Source organism: Anneissia japonica, unplaced genomic scaffold (genome assembly GCF_011630105.1).
Source record: "Anneissia japonica isolate Jap-2015-1 unplaced genomic scaffold, ASM1163010v1 scaffold287968_len422783_cov224, whole genome shotgun sequence".
Taxonomy (NCBI): domain Eukaryota; kingdom Metazoa; phylum Echinodermata; class Crinoidea; order Comatulida; family Comatulidae; genus Anneissia; species Anneissia japonica.
Window position 1 is genome coordinate 164,650 of NW_022752528.1, and position 25,003 is coordinate 189,652.

Consider the following 25,003-nt stretch of genomic DNA (forward strand, 5'->3'; position numbering starts at 1 on the left):
AAAAAATTTTTTGGCTTGATTTACGGGGGGGGGGGGCACGGGCCCTCATGGCTCACTGCTGGATCCGCCACTGTTTCAGATTTGACACATATTTGGGACCACCACCTTGACATTTTAATTGCGCGATACATCCGACGAGTGGTGGTGGTGGAATAGCAAACACGAAGACCTCAACTCAAGGCAACAGGTACGTTATTTAGTTGTTTTCCATCATATTTAGTTAAGCAGTAGACCTACAAAATAGACCTTGATGTTCAGGGTGACATTTATTGATTTTTGTTGACACTACACATTTGTTTTGGTAGCATTCACAAACTGTGGTGCGGTCTTACAGAGTACACAGGAATATGAAGGGAAACGATTTTATTTGTCTCACTGCTGATTTGTCTTTCTACAACTTTTCAGGCACATAAAAAGATTGATTAACTGATTGTTTGATCATCTGTTTGGCTTGACTTACTAAAATATTCATTGATTCTATTGATTAAACACTATCGAGGTCGGGATCCGATTCTTTAAATTCGCAGGGACACATATTATAATCAGCGGTACTGACTTTGTGCACGAGGGGTATTTCGTACCCGCTAGCAGAGCTATGACTCTCCATGTCACTCGCGCTTCCTCTCTTTCCAGAGGCAGTAACAAACGTGCTACACTCTTGTCGGCCTCCCGTTGTGTAGGATCCAATATTTGCAAATGTAATTTCTTTTTTAGCTTCCCTGTAGGGATTCGTAAGGTGTTCACTAGATCTGTGTTTTGTTAACGTAATCATTTTTCCCGATCTTGTTTTTTTCGGTGGGTCATGGCAAACAATGTCAATCATTTTCCCTGGCAAACTTTCCTTATTCTTGAGAGTCGAAACTTTAGACGGATTGTCAAGCGGTTTTGAAGAGTTTACAGTTAATGGCGTTCTAACATAGGCTCTCTTATTAATTGCAATTTTCAGTCTATTTGATGTATGGAACCTGACAGTAGCATCCTCTGAAGAAACCTGGTGTTTGGCCAATTTAGCTACCAGCTCTTTATCGAGAACATCCACTGACGACGATTTCTTTCTTAATTGCGTAAGAGTTGTAACCGGTAGTAGCGATACGCCGTCTTCTTCCCGTTTGGGTGGCTTCTCGGTGCGCATCAGACTGGGTTCTTGACTAACTAACCAATATGTCTGAACATCACCCTTGCCTTTCATCGAAACGAATCCTCTTTCAGAAAATCCATAACCTCCAATTCTTTCTAAAATATTCTTGGTCTCTAAACTGCAATGGATTTTTAACGCTGCAAACAAAACAAAACAAGGCATGAATTACAATTTTTATAATGTAGACCCTATGCATACACAACATATGTTAAATCATTAATGCCTGATCATCTACAGTTTTAGAAGGACGTTTATGTGATCAGACTAAAGAGAGTGTATTTTTAATTTTTTCGGACTACACAGAAGATGTACATAAAGACAGACAAAACACCATAAGTAATTATGTTAACGGTGGATTTAAAAACCTCATATCGTATGGACCTATTATTTTTAAGCAAACAAATATGCGTAATATGAATGAACAGTAATATTGTGGCTAAGATTTAACGAAAAAGAAAAGAAAAGAAAAGAAAGGTCTTTAAACAGAAATGAAATATTTTCATATGTAGGACTGGGAATCGTAAGTTGAAGATAGATTAAATTTATGCGTTAATATAACTCACGCATTCCATTAGACTCCATCCTGGAAGCCGTGTTCACCGTATCACCAAATAGGCAATATCGCGGCATAGTCCGACCCACTACTCCTGCAACTACTGGGCCTGAAAATAAAAAGAATGTTAGATAATCTTAGTGTGTCGCTTATATTAGGAGCTGGGATCGTTTAGACATAAAATGGCCTAGGGATTAAATGTGAGCTGTCGTGACAACATGAGTCTTGTGATACACAGAATGAACAATTATCGATATGTTTAGATAGATGACTATATAACTTTATTTTGGTCTTTCAATCAGGATCCTAGGTTAAGTAAAACCGAAAGAAGATCTTTCTGAAGTTCAGATGTCTGAAAACATATTTAGGAAAAAATCGCCTCTAAAGATACAACTAATAAAATAGCTTTACAAAATGTGCCTCAAAGACATGTTTGATGAATTGATTGATCGATCGGTCGGCCCATTGATTGGAAAGTTTGTTGGTTGATTTATTAATTCATTAGTTAGTTGATTACATGATTGATATAATTGGTTGATTAACAGATTGGTCGATTGATACCTGAGTGAATGCCGATTCTAAGCTTCAAAGTCTCGTTAGGCCTGTGTGGTATTTTGAATTCGTTGACGGCGTTTAAGAGATGCAGGGAAGTAGATGCAATTTCAGAAGCATGCCTGTCGCCGTTGTAAAGTGGTAACCCGGACACTAACATGTAAGCATCTCCAATAGTTTCAACTTTGTAGACGTCATAAAAGCCAATTATTTCGTCAAATGAAGTGTATAAATCGTTTAACATGTCGACAATCTATGGATTTAGAAATGAAATATTATGCGATTGATAACATTTAAATCATTGCTGCAGTTATCTTTAGTTCTTTCCATTTTATTCAATAAAACTTCAATCAGATATAAATAAACATAAATGGTACTTGGTGGTTATCCTTTTGATCACTCCACTTGAGAGTCTGACAAGAAGCCGTGGGGATCTGGTTTAATGATATTTAGTGTAGGCCTATGTACTTGGTGCATAACATTTCTATGTATTCAGGTTGACCAATGTCGACCAACTAATTCACTATTCTAAAGTATATTCGAAGTACGTTTTTACCTAAAGTGTTATTTAATGTAGGGCTATAGGAATGAAAAGGTACCTTGCAAATATAATTTAATGTTTCATGTACATTATCACCTGTTTTTTTTTTCTTACAACCGCTTGTGGGTATGGGAATGGAGATTTGGTAAAACACCGATGTATAAAATATGTTATTCCACCAAGATTGTATAATAAAGGACGTTCCCTACCTGCATCGGGCTGCTTTCAGACGACAGTGATGTAAAGCCTACAATATCACTAAAGAAAACGGTCACACAATCGAACGCTTCGGGGATTACGTTGTAGCCACGTTTGAGTTGGTTTGCAACGGGTCTAAGAAAAATTCAATAGTGAATCATTTTAAAAGTATTCCATCCTCTCTAGTAATCATCAAAGGGTGCACTGATGTAAAAGTGTTAGTCTAAATAAATATTATTAGGCCTAATACCAGTATTAGTGAAAAATGAACAACTCTAAGAAGTTCGTTCGAGATAAGAAAATATTTAAATCAGAAGTGATATCAAAACTATAAAAATGACTTTCACAAAAAACATACTAACACTGTTAGTACACCTACCTCGGGAGCATCTGGTGAAGCAGGTTTTCCGTCTTCTTTTTTTCGTCAACAAGTTGTTGAGTTCGTTCGTCAACAATCTCCTCAAGATTGTTGGCATATTTTTCCATGATGGAGATCATGTTATCCAGTATTGTAGGTTTCCTAAAAAGAAATATTTATAGTACTTGTATTACTTGTAAATTTTAGGTTTCAATAATGTAAACCAGTATAACTTCGGTATACCGTTTGGGGAGTTAATCTGCATTTCATTATAAATGAAAAACTCTTCTTGAATATTTTGTTTCAATATAAAGTGATTGCCAGTCTGACTTACAAACATGTGATTTTAAGCTTAAAAGTAGGCCTAGTCTCAATGAATCGTTTCACTGAGCCACGCTTCTTAGATATTCCCAGCTAACATTATTACGTTATAAGAACGTTATAATAACGTTACAGTTTGGTGATAAAAACGTTATTTTGTAGAACCATGTACGTACTTATAACCTAATTTCACAACGTCACAACGTTTGAACGTTCTTACAACGTTGCGTGAACTTTTTTTGTGAGATACCAAACCACAACCTTCGCCAACGTTATGAGAACGTTTTGTGTTTGCTGAGTTGTTGCTAAATACGATATCCCACAAAACGACAGCTCGCGACAATGTACGCACACAAGTGTGTTTGTAGGACAAGCACGTATTTCTGGGCATTTTGTGATTGGTCAGTTGTTAAAGCCCGGCTTTGGAGGAAAAATGTTTTGATATGTTGTTGTTGATTTCTGAATATTTAACAACTGTTATATTTACATTAATTTTGCACTCATTTTTTGCGCGCATTGTTGTTATATGTTTGGTGGCTCACACTGAACATTGTAACGTATACTTAGCCTACAATCTTGTGTTTGCGTCAACTCGCCTGAATTAAGCCTAATTTAGTTTAAACCAAGCTGTCAACTATATTAATACTGTGATAATCGTACGTGCGAAATGAAATTAGATGCCAGTCCTGTAAAAAAGAAATACTAAGCCCTTCCACAAAGATTGAAAAACTAGTTCTGAAAAACAGTACAAGCAATCAGTATACGAAAGTACACACAATGCTATCTAAATAGTGTTCGGTTATAAAGAAAATAGCAATCAATGAAAAAAATTGACTAAAGCGATATATTAAATACTGTATAAGGCAATTTTGTTTTACTTCCTTTCATCTGAGTTTTGCCGTAGGCCCTACTTTATTCTAGGCGCGGTTTACACAAATACACGTGCGCATTCCTGTTTATTTCTACCGTAGATATATTGAAGCAGGCAATGATGACTGATAGATTGAATAGGCTATTATGAAGAAAAATATTTTTATAAGGTCAGATGGAAAATTCGTGCTGAAGAGAATGTTGAAAATATAAATTTTTGAAAGAGGAAGTTACCGTTTGACCGTATTACGTTTGTCTTCATCTGTGAAAAGAGGACTTAAATAAAAAACAAAACAAAAGGGAAACTTCATCAATGATAAATTATGTCTTTAATCTTAAAAGTTGTACAAGCAGCAGTGAGACGCCCTGATTCCAACAGTTATGTTAATGTACTATACGGTATCACATCCCTATAGATTTTTAAAAAACATACCGTACTCGTTTGGTTATAAATTAGTTGGAAGGCATATTGATTTACTTACTGCATTGTGGTGGATGCTCAAAATACTTAAATAATATTATTCATTAGAAGAATGACACGATTTTATAAAAAATATACAGAAAACTGCTTGTCACCTACTAAACATTGAAACAACAATTGGTATCGAAAAGGGCGTACTTACATGCCTTTTTGGAGAGGGCGTAGTTTGGTCTTGATGGTTTTGAAGTCTGGTCTTTTCTCAGGATCTTCATGCCAACATTCTTGCATTGTCTTTAAGATGCACTCCGGACATTCTCCAATAACCATAATGTTTGGTCGAAATGGATTTGTGTGATCAAGTGGAAATTCTACTTTTTGAATTATTTCTATAAATTTTGATATGAGAATATATATTTAATTTCACATTTTATAATACTGTAACAAGTCACTAACTAATCATAAAACTTGGATATGGTATTTTTTGCCGATGACAGCACTTCCATTATTATTCATCATAAAAATCCCCAAGCAGACTTTGAGAACTTACAGTAGTAAACAATTAAAAAAAACAATATTGAACTTAAATACCTTTCAAAATAGTTTAAAGCACATTGTAACCCAACTTTAAATGTCAGAAAGTCTAAATATGTCATTTAGAGCAGCAAACAATAAAGTAATTGATAGGCCTAAAGGTGGTCGACATTTAACAGCTGACAGAGTGATAATTGAACGTGTAGCACAAATAAATTTTGAGGTTATATCTTTGTGCATTTTTTTCATAAATTTACCATATCAACACAGTTGTGTCAAAAGTGTCAAAGATTATTGATATTCAAAACTGTACACTAAAAATCTCCCCGTGTGTGGATTTATCACGTGGGGCTCGTTAGGTTCTAATTATCTAACTTCCTACATATTAAAATAAAGAACACCAATTCTTAATGTATTTGATATTTATTTGGAAAAGCTTGCTGCCTTCAATCTTTCCGCCTTTCCGCTTAAGCCCCGCCCCTTGGATACTGTTGCTAAGGTCCCACAAAATGACAGTGTTAAAAGATACGCACGCGAACACGTGCGTTTGTGAGACAAGAGCGTATTCCTGGTGCTGTTCTGATTCGTCAGTTGTTAAGTTTGATTGACACTCCGGAAAGGGTCTCCACAAAAACTTGTTCCAATAAAAAAAAATATATTTGAGTACATACCGGGTGGACTGAACCTGCAGTCACCAAACGGGCCATTCCTAAGTATGACGTCATAGAGCAGAATACCAAACGAATACACATCGCCTTTCTGCGTGCCCTCAGCCGGGGCATGAGGCTTGCGAAGCAGCTCTGGAGCTTTCCAGAGAAGATCTTCAGAAAGAACAGATGTGTTATGGAGAGGAATTAAGTGTATAAATCCCAATAGTTAAAGGTGTCCTCAATATTATTAGGAAATATTTTTTTTTTTTGTAATACTGTAATGCTAAGCACATAGAGGTCTCTACAATATGCGCTATACAAGTAGACTATTATTATTATTATTATTATTTATTATTATTTTTTATTATTATTTTTTATTACTATTTATTATTATTATTATTATTATTATTATTATCATCATCATCATCATCATCACTGTATATCAAGTATCAAATTGACCTTTCTTTTATAGCTTCACCGTACTTTTTTTTCCACATGTTATTGCAATGCAGTAAACGAAATTATATATAAGCACATGATAGTAAATTAAGGTACGGAGATACATCGCCACTAATGATAAATAATGATGATAATATATTTTTGAGAAACGGGACAATAATTGGAAATAATAACGTAAACTACCTTACAGCCTGTTGCTGAGTGCAATCCCTGGTGTAATTACCATGTATTTTACTTGTAAATACAAATGTAATACTACATTTAACATTTAACATTTTAGGCTTAAGGTCGCATATAATTATATCGTACCTTCATACTGCGCATGTTCACCGTAATCTTCTTTCTTTTCACCAGCCTTAAAATTATGTAGACCAAAATCTGTAATTTTGAGAATCCAACGACTGTCCACCACACAGTTTGACGATTTCAAATTTCCATGCGACTTAATTTCACTAACGTGAAGGTATGACATGCCCTTGTAAAACGGAAACACATTTAAGTAAGTACGTGTGTCGATTATCGGGGAGGGGGTATAAAATTACATTTCAGTATATCCTGAAATAAGAATGATTTGTTTTGCTCGTGGTGTCTTGTATGAATGGTATAATAAATAAAATTAGATAGAAGTTTTCACCTTGACAATATCTGCAATCAGCGATGCTTTAAACATGTCATCCAATTTAATGTCGTCATTCGCCAGTATATCCTAAAGTCAGATACAAAATCCATATCAGAGTAGGAAATACTAACTTCCAGTGTACTTTTAATGTTATTTGGTTGTTATGAATTACTAAATTACCGTAAATGCTCGAATAAGCACAGATGCGCTTATAAAATTTTTGGCGACTTTTGGTGCGGCGCTTATTCGAAAGCGGAGTTTATTCGAGAGCGGCGCTCGAGCAGTTATGATATAGTTAGGGCTATTATGATTGTGCTTAATCATTACTTGTAGACTTCCTTTGCCGCAATACTCCGTGACAATGTACGTGTTACTCGGTTCGATACAGGCGCCAATAAACGCTGTGACGTTAGGATGGCGTAAGTCGCGGATCTGCAGTATAAAAACATATATTAAAATAAGATATATTCTCAACTAGACATAAAAGGCTACTGATTAATAAAAATAATAACAATAACAATAGGCTTATTATTAATAATGATTATACTATTTTTATTAGTAGGAGTACTACTATTATAACTAATAACACCATTAATAATAATAATATAATTATAATAATAATAATAGTACTAATAATACTAAAAGTTTAGCAGCAGTAATAACAATAACAACCATAACGATAACAACAAAATTGATGATGTAAGATGGATGATTTTTGCATACGTACAACTTTGAGTTCTTTTCTAACTGTTCTCGTGACGTCAATCGCTTTTTTGTTAACAGGGCGCAGGGACACCGTTGTGCCTCGATACAACCCGGCAGTTATATAATTCTGGTTCATACGCAATATATCGTCTGCCGCAGTATGTTCCGTTCCACAACTGTCATGTGAAATTACACTTAGCTGAAAGAAATATAATTTGTGGTGTGTACTAATCATCATTGCTAAATATTGAACAGCGGAAGATGGTGCTCTGGCGGTGCGTTTTACATTACAGGGCCTGATGGTGGGATGAAAAGGTCTGCATGGGAGGGGTATCCGGATGACTAACCTAAACGAAAACACTTTATTCACTACATATACATACTTACATTGCAACATTTACATAGCGATATTTCATGAAGGTCAGAATGATTTTCGCTTTTTTTTCTAATGTAATGTAGCTATGAAAATACATAACAACAGAAGAAAACAGGAAAATGAGGAAATAAAATAAAACAACGCAGATGAAACCAAACATCACCGCACGTTCCCCAGCAATTGAAGGCAAAAGGCCTGCCAGGACAGCATTTGAATGATGTTGGCATCTAGTCCTAGTCAATTCCTAATCACAAGGAAACAATAAAAATTTCAATATTTTCTTAAATATTGTAACAGAGGCTGAAATACGAATTTTGCGTTGTAATTTGTTTTTGTAATGTGGTAAAACATAAGAAAATGTCTACCGATGTGAAGTTGTGACTGAGTTGATTGGTAGACTTTTCAGCATTCTGAGAGATCTGATGATGTCTGCGGTGAGAAGAAATTGCTACTGAGATCATCGGAAGTAAAAATGCTGCAAGATGTTATTTTTGAACATTTTATTAAAATATTTTATGTCATATTTATTAAAATTTGGCCCCTATGTACTATTCAGTCGTTAAAGCCGTGCCAATTTAATGACGTTTTTATTTATAATTATTGTATTAATTGTATTTTAATGTGTATTTATATTCAATGTACTACTTAGTGAAGTTCTCATTCTCCAACCTTGAAACAGTTCAGAACTGCACTTAAAATTCACCTTTTCAATCGCTTCTGTAATGGCAATGGGAAACCATCTGTGTGCACTTTACTGTGTGCACTTTTATATTCGAATTATTATTATTGATTATTATTATTGATTATTATTATTATTATTTTTATTATTATTATTATTATTAATATTATTATTAATATTATTATTAATTATTAATTATTAATTATTAATTATTAATTATTAATTATTAATTATTAATTATTAATTATTAATTATTATTATTATTATTATATTATGTGTTTTCTTATTGTACATTGTACGGTATATTGCCACTTGTGAATATTGAAGTCCGGTATTGCATACTCGATTGGTTAAATATTCTAGTTACTTACTTCTAGTTACTGGTCAATTTCATAAACGTTTAGTGATAGAAAACAATAACGCATATTGCAATGTGTGTGTGAAATTGTAGTTTGATTGCTGAGAAATCTATGCATAGAGGCCTATGTTGAAAGAGTACTGAGCTCTTAAAACGTTAAGTTAATATCTACGATATAACATATAGGCCTAATAAAATTCTAATATATAGTTAATTTTTTAAAGTGCGCTCATAAACTATTTCTAAGTATACATTATTAATTTAGAATATTATTATTTATACATATTTATCTTTCAAATTCGGTAAACACAATGAAGAGGATATATATATATATATATATATCCCTCGTTGCTTATTGTCCAAGACTCGAGACTAGGGGTCCTGATTAGGGGTACAGATCTGGCTCGTGGATCTTTCGGAACGAATGCTCTGCTTCACTGTATCTCCTGCCGTTCTGCAAAGATGTGACTGAACGCCTACGTCATATGTGATACTCACTGACAAGTCTCAAGATAATAACGGATTAACTACCTTTCATCTTTCTCAGGATTTTTGCACACAAATTGTATTAAATATGTGTAAAATATTAACATATGCAGAGTTCTTTGTTGTTATGGGGAATAAACAGGCATCTGTATACTTAATATGTGTACATTATAAATAAAACATTTTTCAAATGTGTTGTACATTTTTAACAGAGGGCGCCCATGAGCATCAGCTGGCCTTCTTGGTCCAGTTGGAAGGGTACGGTAAGTATGATAAAATAGAAAACTTTGGAAAGGGGAAACCTCACCTTGCTACTGGAGAGGGCGTGGTTTGGCCAAGTTGAGGTTCCAAAACTAATTTCATTGAAATCTATCTTCCATAACAGGCTTGCTAACTCTTGCTCATATCGCCAATTTCTAAAATAAAATTTGTCCAAAAAAATATAATGAAACCTTTATGTATATTTATTATGATAATCGCTCAAGGAATCGTAGGTGGTGTGTTTAGGCGAATAATGACCCTGAGCCATATAGGGGGGTTTGTCCTTAATGTAGCTTTATTTTTCGAAAGGAATAGTATAGTATAAGTAAGTGTTGTAATAATATTGAACATTGAAATTATATTAATTTACCTGTAAATAAAACAAATCACAACTATAGATATCAACGTGAGGCCACACAAGATTCCTTCAATGATTTGTAATCGAACACTTGATGACATATCTTTGATGCAGAATTCCCCATAGAAACCACATGCCGGCTCATCTACCGGGGCATTACCGGCGATCCAAAGAATACTTGTACCTTCTTTTGCCGTATATACCTGTAATTTTTCAAAAATATAATGTACCTGGCATTATTATTTGATATCTAAAATTAAACCAGTTTACAGCAACTTCTCTGCATCAACTGTACTTCTAGTGTCATCGTTTATTCGAATAATCTTTTAAAAGGGAGTGATGTACTGAATACATCATTTAAGTTACTAAACGAAACGATAACACGATGTGACATATTGAAACTAATCATTTCAAATGAGACGCTGAAGTTGCTGAGGCACCAAATTGTTTAGTCTCTAATCATTGTATTTCGTAATTTTCTTTCCAAAATATATTATGAAGCACATAATTACATAAATTGACTATTTTTTTGTATTTAACATCAAGCATCAATTTCCGTTCGCTTAACATCATCGTCTCTGCAAATATTTCTCAAAATATTTTTCTGTTTGCTAGGGCTAGCAGTCCTTTAATTATTTTTTAGAAACCAATTTGTCCCCGTTGACTTTTACTTCAAAAATGATAATAAATTAATGATTACCCTGTAATTTAATGGAATGGACCTATTCGCTAAGCCCCGCCCCTTGGATATTGTTGCTAAGTTCCCACAAAACGACAAAGGTTAAAACATACGCAAACACGTGCGTTTGTGAAACGACACGTGTGCATCTTAAACATGTGCGCATTAACACTTCGGAAAGGTCTATCAATGTATACTTTTAAATTAAACTAATAATTTTACACAAATAAGCAATTCACATATTTACTGTACATTTTTCCTTGAAGTTTATTAGCTAAACACACACATCTTTAAAATTATTATTTTACGTTTAACGTTTAATGGTGATTTATATACGGATGAGCTACGGAACTGATATTTGCTTGAATAAAGTGTTTGTAAATGATAGTCATGACTAACTACAATTACTTAGTGCATAGTTGATGAAGATATACGCATAGTCCTTTACATTTTAAGTGTTTTGTTCAAACGTAGATACCCTAATTTGTGGTTTTTTATGAAGTAGTTTACTCATATAATTTCATGGGTTTCTGTTTTACACAAAGACAATGTAATCCGCCCACTTACTGGTTTACCATTCGATTCTTGGAACATGGCGACCGGAAGAACTGCGTAACCTGATGTGGTGTTTTGGAGCGCCATTACCGTCACGTTTACGTCTGCATCTCCGTTTTCGTCAATATAACGTTTGTATCCTGCTACACCTTAAAAAAACACATAATGCACGTTTTATTGTCAAGTAATCAAATAATATTTATTTCGCAAACAGTAACTGAACATATACAGTAAAGTTGAAATAAAAATAAATTATTGTGAAAAAGGTACCCCACTGTAAGCAGGCTTTAATTGCCAATCTCACAAAAACGACTACATAAAAAAATATTATTATTATTATTATTATCTAGTAGATATAATGCTAACTAAATTTAAATTAATTAAGGAACAAGGTGCTAAATTCGTTAAAAATATTCATGATTAGATCCAGTTAAGTTTCAAGGAAAACTTGTTTTGCATTCGAATTAGTTGATTCCTGAAGTTACTACATAATCAGTTAATCTAGGTTTAATTATTACTTTACAAGTTTCAAATGTATCTTGGAGGATAAATAAATAAATTAAAGGTACATTGCATTACTAGTGTAAAATCAGTGGCGATCAGTTCGAAAAAGAGGGGGTTCACAGAGAAATTTTACAGATTTATGACTCTAGATGGCCGGAAATAACACTCAGATTTATATGAATGTGGTTTTTAAAGTAAAAACCGGCTGTAACCCCGATGTACCAGTGGTGTATCTAGGGGGTGCACAGGGGGAGGGGTCGCGCACATCCCCAAAAAAAAATATTCGCACACCCAGTCGCCCCCAAAACAATCACGGTCAAGTAGTTAAAAATCACCTTATTTTGCGAATTATGGCCCCTCAACTGATAATCGAGCCTCCCCCCCCCACCCACTTCACCTTCATGTTTCCCCATCAACACCCCTATTTCTAGACTTCTAGATAAGCCACTGCGATGTACCCGTCACTATCAATTTGGTAAACAGACTGAAACTTAACTTCAATGATTATAAAAATACATACCTACTGATTCAAAAGCAGTTAGTATTGGAGACTTAGGCCTACTGGTGTGCCATTGTCTATATCACTGCTGCGCGTATGTTATACTTTATCGGAATTATTGAGAGTTAAACACTACACTTTATGTGTGTTATTCATCATGTGACCCATTTTTCTGTTTTCATACTGTTTGTGCCAACTTGAAATGTATCCAAACGATGTTATGAAAAATAATAGCTTCCATCTAAGTCATATCTAATAATCCATGACCGAAATCTTTGTCATATTGGAAAACATCATTACTTTAGGCTATTATATCAGGGATATTTGATGGCTAGCTCAACGCTAGAGACGATGCGATTAATGATCCTAATCACAAAACCATGCCGACGATATTAAACATTATATCAAACCCTGTTCTGTTTAAATAATATTCCGATATCCAGATTCGGTGTAGAAAATACATTGACTATAGATGAACTTACAAAAACCAGGCGTGCACATAACATTGTAATGTGATTTAGCAAAACAGTAAAGCCAAAATAAAAATATGTATAACTATTTTTCTCTTTTGTACATTCATACCAATATAAGATTGTCTGAATAACTTCTTTATTATAGCTGTTCCATTGTTAATTGATCCACCCTCCGCTAACGTCTGATTTAGAGCTTTTGCGTATTGAATTACTGCGTCAAATAAATTAGCAGCTTCTTCGGTAACCTGAAATAATTTAAGAAAGCAAGAGAAGTTAGAAACATCAGTGTTTATGGAATAAATATTGATCGTGAGGGCAGTGGCGTATCTAGAAGTATTGAAACGGGGGTGCTGATCGGGAGTGCTGATCGGGGGTGCAAAGGTAAATTGTGGGAGGCTCAATAGTTTTTAACTATTTGACCGTGATTTTTTTTAGAGGGTGGGGGGCGCCGCCAGTAATTTTTGGAGGGGTGTCTGCCCCTAGATGCACCATTGCACGAGGGATGTTAGACACACCAGCTCTAAATTTGCCCATAGATACTTGCACAATTTTCATATTTATTCTTCGGTGAAGACAGAAACGGATTGTACTAAAAATATAGGCCGATGAAGGAAGAGTGTGGTTTGAATCACTGCAAGGGTATAACCACTAAGACCAGAGGCATGTATTCAGTGGGTCTTTCCAGGGGTGGCGCCAGGATTTGCCCGACGTGGGTGGAGGCCAAGGTCCCCGACGAGGGGCCGATTCCCCCGACGAGGGGTTAGACTTCCCCGACGAAAGCAATGTGGGCGTGGTCGATTATAAGGTTTCGAAAGTGGTCTAGGGGTCTACTAATAGGCCTATGTAGAAAATACATATAATTTTTTTTTCTCCCCGACGAATTGTGCTTTTTTCGACGGGGGAGAGATGGGTGGGGATGTGGCGCCAGCCCCCCCCCCCGCTGGCGCCACCCCTGGGTCTTTCTTTTTTTTTTATTTATTGAAACCAACAAATCTTATCTGTACCTTATTTTCAGTAGGTGTGGTTATGTAATCTAGGCTAGTATTCTCTATGGTATAGTCAGTAATATAGGCCTACTATTGTAAAATAATATTTAATGTTTGAAAAAATAAGAACAAAATAAGAATCTTAAATAAGCATGAAATCGGCGAAAAATATAAGAACACTGAGCTTGTGCAAAAGTTTTGTGCATCGGTCACATTGCACACGGGGAACGACTTAAACATCTACTAGCAACATACGGTGGCTACCAGTCACTTTAGTCAACTGAGCTATGCTGCCTCTAAACTCACACATTTTGTCATCTTAACTGTATTTTTTACGGCTTTTCTTTCTTTTTTTTTCTTATATAGGCCCTATATATATTTTCCCCCTCGGTTTCTTTTTGCTTCCTTTGTTATGCTATATGATTTATCTGACTTTATCAGCATTATATATTTGTTTAATTTTGCTTTAGTTTGCTAGCTAAGATTACTTTTACCTTTCATTCTCTTGTGTACTTTGTAAGACCGCACCACTGACTGTGAGTGCCAAATAAATAAAATATACAACCGGGAATCTAATGCCAATTATCGCAAAAATGAAGAGAGTTACGTTTGTATAAATCCTCAATTGTAAATCAACTTAATCTTTTTTTAGAATCTTTAGTTTGTTGACCCAACAAGCATGACAGGCCTACAATTAGGAAAAGTTAATGGTTGTTATATAGGCGTAGAACTGAAGCTTGTACTAAATACGCTGCTGTTTCTTACGATATCTCCCTCCGGTTACTGAGTAATGGAGACAGATTTGTACCTGACTTGTAATTTGTGCCTTTTTTAGAGTGTATAGCCAAGGACTTTTATATAACCGGAATCTAAATTGCCTAATTCAACTTAACAATACACATAATGAATCATCTAAATTGCTCCGAGTATATGACGAGCCGAGTTGTCATGTAATCGTAAATAGAGATATCTTAGTTTGAAATAAAGGTACCTTAGTTTTAAATAGAGATATCTTAGTTAAGATAGGCCCTATAGAGAAGTTTTATGTTAGGCTATTTGTATTTACTATTTCGCCTACATTTTTGTATACACAAATCAATTCATACACAAATTAATTCACATAATTTGCTGGCGGAGAGCCACTGAAAGTGATTAAATTCGGTGTAACATCTAAATTCAGTGAATTGTATTTTTTCAGGACATGAAAATCGGCCTTAAAAATTAATTTTAAGACATACCTTGTGGTTGTGATTATAACAATATAATGACGATGATTATTATTATTATTATAATTAAGCTTATTACTATAATTATTATTTTAATTTCCTTCCATCCTTCCACTTACAGGATGGAACGATGGTTTATAAACCAAGCCTCTATGTTTAGGGAGGGAAGTTGTTTTAAATCTTATTCTTATTATTCTTATTCTTTTATTTCCAAAACAAAACACACAGATAGTACACAGAAAAAACATCCAACTGAGTGAGCTGGAAGGAAACACAAAAGCGAACCCCTGTAACTAAAGGTTTCACATTAAAATATTTAAACATTGATAAAATAAACTATATATATAAATATTAAAATATAAATCAAAATCCACCACATTAAAAATTCCACCAAGAACAATGATAATAAAAATGAGATAAAAATAATAATAGTAATAATATTAATAATAATAATAATAATAATAATAATAATAATAATAATAATAATAATAAAACAAATATAAAACAAGCACTTGACTTGAGAAGATGTCCAGCTGTGACAGGAATTGAACTAAGAAGGCAAGCAACCTAACCTATGCAATTCTACTTCAATTATAATGATAATTATAATTACTATTGCTACTTTATTATTATTGTTATTGATATTAGGCTTAGTATTATCAAAACACACAATAAGTTGATTTACAAGTTGTGAAACGATCAGGGTTTTTTTTTTCTGTTTCCCCTATAGAGTGCTACCTACCGTCTTAACTTTGCTATCGTTACAGAGGGCGCTACTTGGCGTTGTGACGACACGACCGAGGTACTCTATACATTATAAATTATTAAGAAACGACAATAACGGACTGACACAACTTACCATTACTCTAGGTTTGCCGAGGGCATCTTCGCTCGCACGATCGATGTTTGTGAAATTGAAATTAAATGGTTCTTTTTCAAGGTAATAGATCACAGCATCCTGGAAACGAGCGTAATCAGGGTTTGTAGGCGGAGTTTGGTACAACATCAATATTGAATGAAGATAAAACTCCTGTTTTGAAGACTTCATCAATTTATACGGATCTATTGGGTAATGCAGAAAAAAAAACAACCTAAATAAATATCCCAATTATTAGCATTTGTACTGGCTTGCTGTGTCTCCTGTCTCACCAAATGAGATTTAATTCCGAGATTACAAGTCCAATGTATTTGTATATTTCACTCAGATTATGATCCAATCATACATAACTCATTGGTTTTAAGGTTCGAGAATTCTATGGGATTAAATTCATATTTAAAAAAATACTTGTTTACGTAAGGACGTCCGTCCGAAGAGAACGAAGATTAAACGCCAACCCTCTAGCATGCTCTAACTGGCGCTATGCAAACACAGATATTTATTGCTTACGAGGATGTTTGTATATTTGCATAATTCTTCTGATTTTTAGTCTCTTTAAATGAATGAGGCAGAGGACGATCTGATTGGATTTTTGAGAAAATCGTATATCCCCTGTCGAGTCGAACCAAGAAATTCGTTCGGATGCTTTTCCAACTGAGCAATGACCCCAAGCTTTTATAGTCTTAGATTTTTCCGCAAGGACACTTTTTTTCTCGAAGTACTGCGTAATACGCAGTTGTGGGCAACGATATTAAGAAGGCAAACAGTGTAATACGAGTATTAACAAACATTTGGCTACCTAAATAGCGAACAAATAGATTAAATAAGATATTAATGAGACTTTAGGTTAAAACTGTTAGTAGGGCTACTGCTTGGTTGTCTCACATGCAAGATTTCGAACAAGTTGACGATCATCTAAATTAGCTACAGATTTGAAAGATAGATTCACGGGTTTAATGCGCATGTCCAGTTATGATTATCTAACGTTATGATAGCGTGAAACCAAATGATTATTTTTTTTTTTACAAGAACAACACACTAGGACAATGCATGGAAAATATTTTTCCTAGAGTTGGCACCCCACCCCACTACAGTATAATTCTGACTAGTGGGGTGGATGAGGGCGGGCTTGCCTAATGAGGCACGCCAACAAAGACAATTAAGTTCGGACAGCATGGACTCTAATTGTCATGGAAGCTTAGCAAAACTTTGGAGTAAGGAATGCAAGATGAGAAAACTGTCTCAGAAGCGTAAGTTTAAGAATTATGACAAGAAGAAGAAATGATGATGACATAATTAATGTCGAAATATTGAATCCCGACACGATGGCGTGCATTTCGATACTTGGATGTATTATACCATCTTAGATTTCGCAACCTTAGGAAAAACGATAACGAATACGAATACGTCATCATCATTATCGTCATTTGTGCCTAAAACATTCTTGGCAACATATACGAGCTGAATATGATCGTTTACTCATGTAAAGGTCAACTCAGACAGCGTCGTGAGAAATATTAAACACGTTTAATATTCTACTACGCGACTGCCCCCGACGCACACCATCGCGTCTGCGTTCAACTCACACAGACCCAACGCGACAACAAATCGCGTCGGGCTGCGTCGTACGACGCTGTCTGAGTTGGCCTTAAAAGGCTGAATAGCCTACGTTGTGACAGGTATGCTACTATTAGGGGATGGATTGACTAAACGTGTGATGACGTAACCGTATTCGTTATCGTTTTCGTAAGCTTGCGAAACCTTCCTATTAATAAAGAAAACAAATCGATTAACAGTCAAAGGTCTATAGACAACGTAGTTGTTGTTGTTTTTAAAACCAAAATTTATATAGCGCCTATCACAATCCGTAGCCGTAGATACAAGACGATTGTACAAGGCGCTGACATCCTTATTTCCCTGGTCCCTGTATAGGGCCTCTGAGTTGGCAGACCCGCACATTGTGCAACTGTTGTCTCTGCTCCCTTTTTTTGGGTTTTATTCCCTCTTGAAAACGGTCAGGTAAATTTCTCTAATTCTTATTAAAGTAAATAGTGCTGTGTGTACCGGTATACATACGGGGGAAAAATTGAGTAGTTGCATACGTATTCCATGAAACGATGAACCCCAAAAAGAAAGGGGACGGGGGTTCACCCCCGGGAAAAATTTTATTCCTAGATGGTGGGAAATGGGTGGTGAGTCCCGACTTCTGAGGTTTCCTTTAATGGCTTTTTAGTACTTCTAATTTGAAGGTTTTCCCGTCTTGAAAAATTTCTCTTATTACAGTAAATAGGCCTATGTGTGTATACATTTAAAAAAAAATGAGTAGTTGCATTGGGTGGGGGAGGGGGGCAGGGAAATTTTGATTCCTAGATGGCGGGAAATGGGCTTTCCCGATTTCTGAGGTATACTTCTTTAATGACTTCATTAAAAGACACTTCATTAAAAGTATAGGTTTTCTCTCTTGAAAACGATTCAATGAATCCCGACTTCTAATTTTCCAAAATTTCAGCTTACAGGTCTAGAATTTTTTTTTTCATTAATCCCCGAAAAGTGCGATCAGAAGTCCAGCACCTTCCTCTGCGCTACATGCTCTTACATTCATTAGAATGTTTAAAAAGAAACTTTAATTAGAATGTTTAAAAAGAAACAATGTTTAAAAAGAAACCATAGTATTGCACTCACCCATCAACAACGTTTCGTTTGAGTCCTCCGTGTAAGGGTCCAGCTGAACACTAACCACGACATACTCTCCATTGTCTAATAATTTCTTTTCCTCCAGTTCTTCCATGAAGTGAAATAGCTCGAATTTCTCTCCAAGGAATATATAAACTGAAATTGAACAACAAAGTACTTCAAACAATGTCAATTATTTTTATTCAAAATTACATCACTAACACCATCATCATCTTAAAAATCATCATCAACCTTTATTTTATTTATATTATTATTATATAAAATAGTAAATTAGTGTGTTATTGTTACCTCTTGTTTCCTTGTACGTTTCTTCTACAATGTCTTTTAATGGTGTCACATCACTGTATTCACGGAAATATGGTGACGGGAAAGTTACGTTAAATTGAATGGTAATGTTATTGTTTTGTAACGTCTTTTGCAGATTTTCTTTCACGCTGATTCTACGAGATTCATCAGCGGCAACGATAGTCACTTTATACCAATCAAAATGCTTCAATAATGCCAAGACGGATCGAGCAAACTGTGTATCCGGGGGATTTGTCCTCGCGAACGTTTTGTATGTTTCCTTGTCGCTCACTTCGTACTCTGCGCATTGCTGAGGATACAAAATTCTACTCATTATTTTTTGAGATAATGCTTGTTAATAAAAATTCCATTACAGTTATCGAACACTAATCATCTCGTTGTGTATTCATTTTTACCTAACAATGCACGACAATCATGACAGCCAATAATCCAGATGATAATGATTATTAAATGAATGGTTGCAATATGTAACAATGTAACAATCATGACAGCTAATAAGCCAGATTGATTTAGATGAAAATAAATAATAATAAATGAATGGTTTCAATATTGTGTTCATGGTCTAAAATGTGTTAAACACTAGCTGTAAAGTAAAAATAATGAGTTTACTTTTATAGGTATTATAAATATCATATAAAAACAAAGGAAATGCATGTAATTACGTATGAAATCATAGGCAAGTTCCACGCTGCTGCCATACGTGCTTCTGTAGTGCACGTAATATCCGGTCCAAAAAATGCGCTCACGCCATCCTTCCACATTTCCGACAACGCAGCTATTGATTTATCCTCGTCGCCTTGTATATCGCTGTAAACAAACTTTAATTTGTAATTTCCGAGCAATGTTCTATCATTATTTATTTGATTCACAGCTAGTGTCATTGCGCCGCCAGCCGTTCGAGCGGATCTTGATATTGAATTGGTTGCTGTCGCTAGGTAACCCACTTGTATATCTTGAGATGATTGTCGACGATGTCTGGAATGATCCATCAATTGTTGAATTGTGTGACATTTTGATAATATCATGGTCAACATTAAGCATATTGAAAGATATTTCACTTTCAGGGACTTTTTATCTCCCATTTTGAATTTCAAGACAGTGTCTGTTACCGACCTCACAGTCTGTTCATAATACTTTCTGAAAGAAAAGCAATAACTGTAACGTTAATTTTTATAGGTAGGAGCATTATATTAGTGAGGTATAAATCAAAATTGACGTGCCTTTAAACTCTTGCTTTCAGAATAATTTTACTGAGTATTATCATTATCTCTCACACTTAGAGCCTCACAGAACTGTTAACAGATCAAGACTGAATTTGCAAAAGTGTAAATTATTCAGGGGTAGGCCTGTGTGTTTTAACACTAGCAAATTAAGTATTGTAATAATTTAATCCCTCAGGACTCATTAACTCACAGTAACTGGAACAAAATCCTTATCCGGATAAGTCTATAAAGCTAACAAAACTGTGAACGTCAGGATTAGGAGAAGAGGTACCATTTCCTTATTTCAATTTGTCAAATCGAATGAATGATTACGTAGCCTACTTAAGTTTGAAAGTAGGCCTATGTATGTATGTAGTAAGATACATTAATGTTCTAAAGTCTTATCAAGCAAATATAATTTCTTATTCTTAGATAACCTAATAAACACATATTCTGATTCTGATATTTCTAATATTTTCTTTTCTTTCACTATATTTTGCTATCTTTTTATTTTTTCTTATTTTCCCCCTTTTCCCTTGTTGCAAATTAACCACAATTTGACCAAAATCGCAAGTTTACAAACAAGATACACGAGTAAAAGAAGTTAAAAAATTGTCAAAGAGCAATAAAACACAGTTATAATAAAGCTTTGAGTTTGCTGGGAAATCAGTCAGTATTAAATTATTAAAAGTTATGGTTCACAATATATCATGTGTGCTGATAAGCTCACCAAGTCAGACAAATAATCATCTTTTTAGTTCCACAATAGAACATATGTCAATTGTCAGGGAAACAGACCAACTACCTAGCAACATAACTAGGGATTTCCAGAATTTTAATCTATACTTTCACAACAATGCTCTCAATTAATTGGTCTCTCCTTTATTTTTTGTAATTTAGTCCTTTTGTTAAATTTTCCAATCACTTTTGTATTTTTATGTTTTAACTGGACCACGACGAAAACCCGTGCCTTTACATTGAGCGTGCCATCCAGTATAAAGGAAGTTGAATAAATAAATAATGTAACTGTTTTCTTTTTTGCGTATCTGGTTTCATTATTTCGTCTTTCATAAATCGACATTCTTGAGGAGGAGCACCATAAGCGCTCCCGTATACAATTATTATTATAATTATTTAGGCTAAGTTTTAAGCTTTAAGTTTTCAAAAAAGATTTATTACTTTAACTGGTATCAATGTATTATGAGAAGAGATTAGATGTATTCTGGTTGATAACATTAGCCTATGAAAGGAGACATAGAGGCGACATGATTGAAGCAGTTAAATCCTGTCACATAAAAAAAGATATTGATTACGAATACATTTAATAGATCTAAATTGTCAACTACTAGGGGCCATACATTTAAATTGAAAAAGAGATACGCTCGCATGGATCCCCCAAGGCACTGTTTTAACCAAAGAATTGTAAATGCCTAAGTACCCTTTATGACAGCACAGTTGAAGTTCACCTTTCGAATCAATTTTTAAAAGCAGTACAGGAGGTCAAATGGGTGAACAATTTTCTCTCACGATGAAGAGCAAGATATATTTAGTTCTATTATTTTTGACTGTCCAACAGGTCGGCTTAAGTCTAAAGCAGGGCACTCATTTCATCGTGCGACTGTCGTACGACTAATCCATGCAATTGCGCTCCCTGTGAGCGCTAGACGACGCGACGCCGTCTGAACAAAAAAAGCCGTTGCGCGCGCCCGTTCTTCACAGAATCTCGTCTGTCGGGTGCAGTAAGTGTCCGGCTTTATTATGGTGAGAGATCATGCACTGTCGCAGCACCGAAGCTGTGAAACGAATTGCCTATCTGTGATAGCTAAAGTGTGATCATTTTTTCTCATACCTGTCTTTTCGTTTATTTGGTTTTTTTTAAAACTGTGTTCAAATATGAAAGATCAATTACTCTTGCCCATCCTTGTCGCGGATATTGGGAATTTCTTGAGCTGCCATGTTATAACATGAACAACATCTACATCAGATACAGTAAATGCTCGAATAAGCGCCGCGGCGCTTATAAATTTTTGGCGGCTCTGTGCGGCGTTTATTCGGGAGCGGCGCTTCTAAAAAAAAAAAATATTGGCGTGGCGCTTTCTTGCCCGTTTCCATGTTACCTATTTCACGTTTTCCCGTCGTTTAGTAGGACTATCATAGGTCCTACCACCGTAAACAAACGTTTATAAGAAATGCAATTGTGTCTTCATTGTGTTATTTATTAATTTTAACACTATACATTGAATTTAAAACCCTGTTTCATTACACACAGGGTAATATTACAGAGTAATATTTTGGAACACACAGGGTAATATGTTTGAACGTGTTTTTATGTATGCTTCTCCTTGTTTCGAGGTTATTTTTTAATATATAGAAATAAATGGAAAATAAATTGAAATTTAAATATACGCTCGATTAAGCGCCGCGGCGCTTATTCGAGAGCGGCGCTTAACGAAAAAAGTCATGTTTGGTGCGGCGCTTATTCGAGAGCGGCGCTTATTTGAGCATTTAAGGTACAAGCCATTTATAAACAAATGTCAACAATAACAAAATTCAGTATGCAAGACCATTGAGCAAATTTCAACCCAAGAATGTGGAACTGTATATGAGCAAGACCAGGTAGAAACATATCAAGTACCGTATGTATTTTGTATATGGCAAATAAAATGGATCTTAATCTGACTAGTGTAAAGGCCAACTCAGACAGCGTCGGCCGACGCAGCCCGACGCGATTTGTTGTCGCGTCGGGTCTGTGTGAGTTGAACGCAGACGCGATGGTGTGCGTCGGGGGCAGTCGCGTAGTAGAATATTAAACGTGTTTAATATTTCTCACGACGGCTTAAGACTGTCCCCGACGATAAATCGGGTCGGGCTGCGTCGTACGACGCTGTCTGAGTTGGCCTTAAGTGTTTTGTTCTATTTGTTAAATATGATTGTGAGGTCCGAAAATTAAGATCTGAATGTGAGATCTGAATATGGGATCTTAATAATAATGAGATCTAAAATAAGAGATCTGAGTGTGATGAAAATACCAAGGCAGTTCAGCTTAATGAGGAAGTTATAAACGTACTGAATTGAGTTATATTTTCAGGATATCCAGAGACTAGGTAGCATAAATTGGAAGCTCATTAGCCGCACAGGCATCGTGTCTCCTGCCTGTTTAATATGGAGAAATGACGAGAAAGAAAAAGTGTCACCAGAAACTATGCCATAGACCAAAAATATAAATCAATGACACATTCCTCTAGAGTTCCATTTGGAAATTCGGTATGCCCCAGAGCCAGTTCCTATAAAAACTTTAAAATGTATGTTTTTAAGTAACTAGTTAGGGATTTCAGATATGTTCGTACACGTAGTTAAGTAGAAGACAGCAGCAGCAGGTGATATTGTGTTAAACGCAGAGACAGCCGGGTGTACGCAGGTGATTGATTAAAGGCAGCGTATCCATTATTACCGAAATTGTCAGAGTAATGATAATTAATTATAAGGAAATTACAGATTTACATCAGCACTAACACTTCCCGTCCAAAAATATATTCAAAACGAATTAGCGAAAAAAAAAATAGAATAATATTTACAAAATATAAACACCTAAACTAATCAAAGACTTCATTTAAATACGAAAAGTAACACGGGACCGTATAGTGATCATTTCATACAGTAACAGATCAAGACTGAATTTGCAAAAGTGTAAATTATTCGTTATGCCAGATACGTAGGACCCCGTTGGGGGGTCCAGGGGAGAATCCCCTGGAAAGTAGTGTGCTCTGAAAGCTTTTAGGGCTGTTCTGAGATGATAAAGTGAAAATTGCAATAAACGCATTATAAATAATATTAGTAAGCCTAACAATAATTATATAAAACTCAGCAGTGGTGGATCCAGGAATTCAATAGAGAGGTGACCCAGGGGGGACTTTTACAGATTGAGGTACCACCTACCTATGAAAATTTATGATTAGGGTACCACTAGATGGCCGGAAATTACACTCTCAGACTTAAATTTGGATAGAGGGCCTATATATTTTTTCCACTAAAACAATTTAGGGGGAGGGGGCCTTCAATCCACCACTGTTCAAAACATTCTTTATCCAAAATAGTCATAATCACAAAAAAATGGGCATGTGAAACCAAATCACATCCTAAAAACAAATTTATTCACTCCCGCCTCATCAGCAGTCACTAAGACATACTCTGAGACAGGTGTTGACTCCATGGAGTTTAATGTCATACTCAGGAAGGACGCAATATCTTTTGAAAGGTGGAGGTAGGGTGGGGGGGGGGACATTTCGTGAGTCGACACCCACCTCACACCAGCCTGCCTTAGAAACACCATGGTTGGGTCTGAGGTGCGAAAAATTGAGGTAATAGTACCTCTAGATGACCAGAAAATGACATTTTTTGTAAAATTTATCATCATCACATCAGCGTTGTATAATGCCGTAGCTAGGATTTTCAAACAGGGCAGAACAATATAATTTTCCCAAAAGTTGACCCATTTTACGCAAAATATGAGAAATCTGGACCCATTTTTCAAAAACAGGACTCATTTTGTGCTAAAACAGCATAATTTA

The 25,003-nt window shown here is 35.3% G+C and overlaps 1 protein-coding gene across 3 annotated transcripts in view; it reads right to left on the reverse strand.

The window, feature by feature from the left end:
• LOC117122319 (guanylate cyclase 32E-like) overlaps positions 1-25,003 on the reverse strand; it is a 44,105-nt gene continuing 19,102 nt past the window's right edge. For 2 of the 3 annotated variants that reach the window (XM_033267879.1, XM_033267877.1), the window contains exons 3-22: positions 19,896-20,370; positions 19,216-19,522; positions 18,916-19,062; positions 16,216-16,418; positions 13,254-13,389; positions 11,681-11,817; positions 10,447-10,637; positions 10,123-10,231; positions 7,939-8,115; positions 7,539-7,643; positions 7,227-7,298; positions 6,902-7,067; positions 6,155-6,304; positions 5,155-5,338; positions 4,766-4,807; positions 3,362-3,502; positions 2,994-3,117; positions 2,253-2,496; positions 1,702-1,800; positions 1-1,275 (exon numbers count right to left, since the gene is read on the reverse strand). In XM_033267879.1, the coding sequence (XP_033123770.1) occupies positions 485-1,275; positions 1,702-1,800; positions 2,253-2,496; positions 2,994-3,117; positions 3,362-3,502; positions 4,766-4,807; positions 5,155-5,338; positions 6,155-6,304; positions 6,902-7,067; positions 7,227-7,298; positions 7,539-7,643; positions 7,939-8,115; positions 10,123-10,231; positions 10,447-10,637; positions 11,681-11,817; positions 13,254-13,389; positions 16,216-16,418; positions 18,916-19,062; positions 19,216-19,522; positions 19,896-20,315 (3,945 nt within the window). In that variant the 5' untranslated portion in view covers positions 20,316-20,370 and the 3' untranslated portion in view covers positions 1-484. The remainder of the gene's footprint in view (positions 1,276-1,701; positions 1,801-2,252; positions 2,497-2,993; positions 3,118-3,361; positions 3,503-4,765; positions 4,808-5,154; positions 5,339-6,154; positions 6,305-6,901; positions 7,068-7,226; positions 7,299-7,538; positions 7,644-7,938; positions 8,116-10,122; positions 10,232-10,446; positions 10,638-11,680; positions 11,818-13,253; positions 13,390-16,215; positions 16,419-18,915; positions 19,063-19,215; positions 19,523-19,895; positions 20,371-25,003) is intronic. The other variant, XM_033267880.1, reaches the window with a different exon arrangement.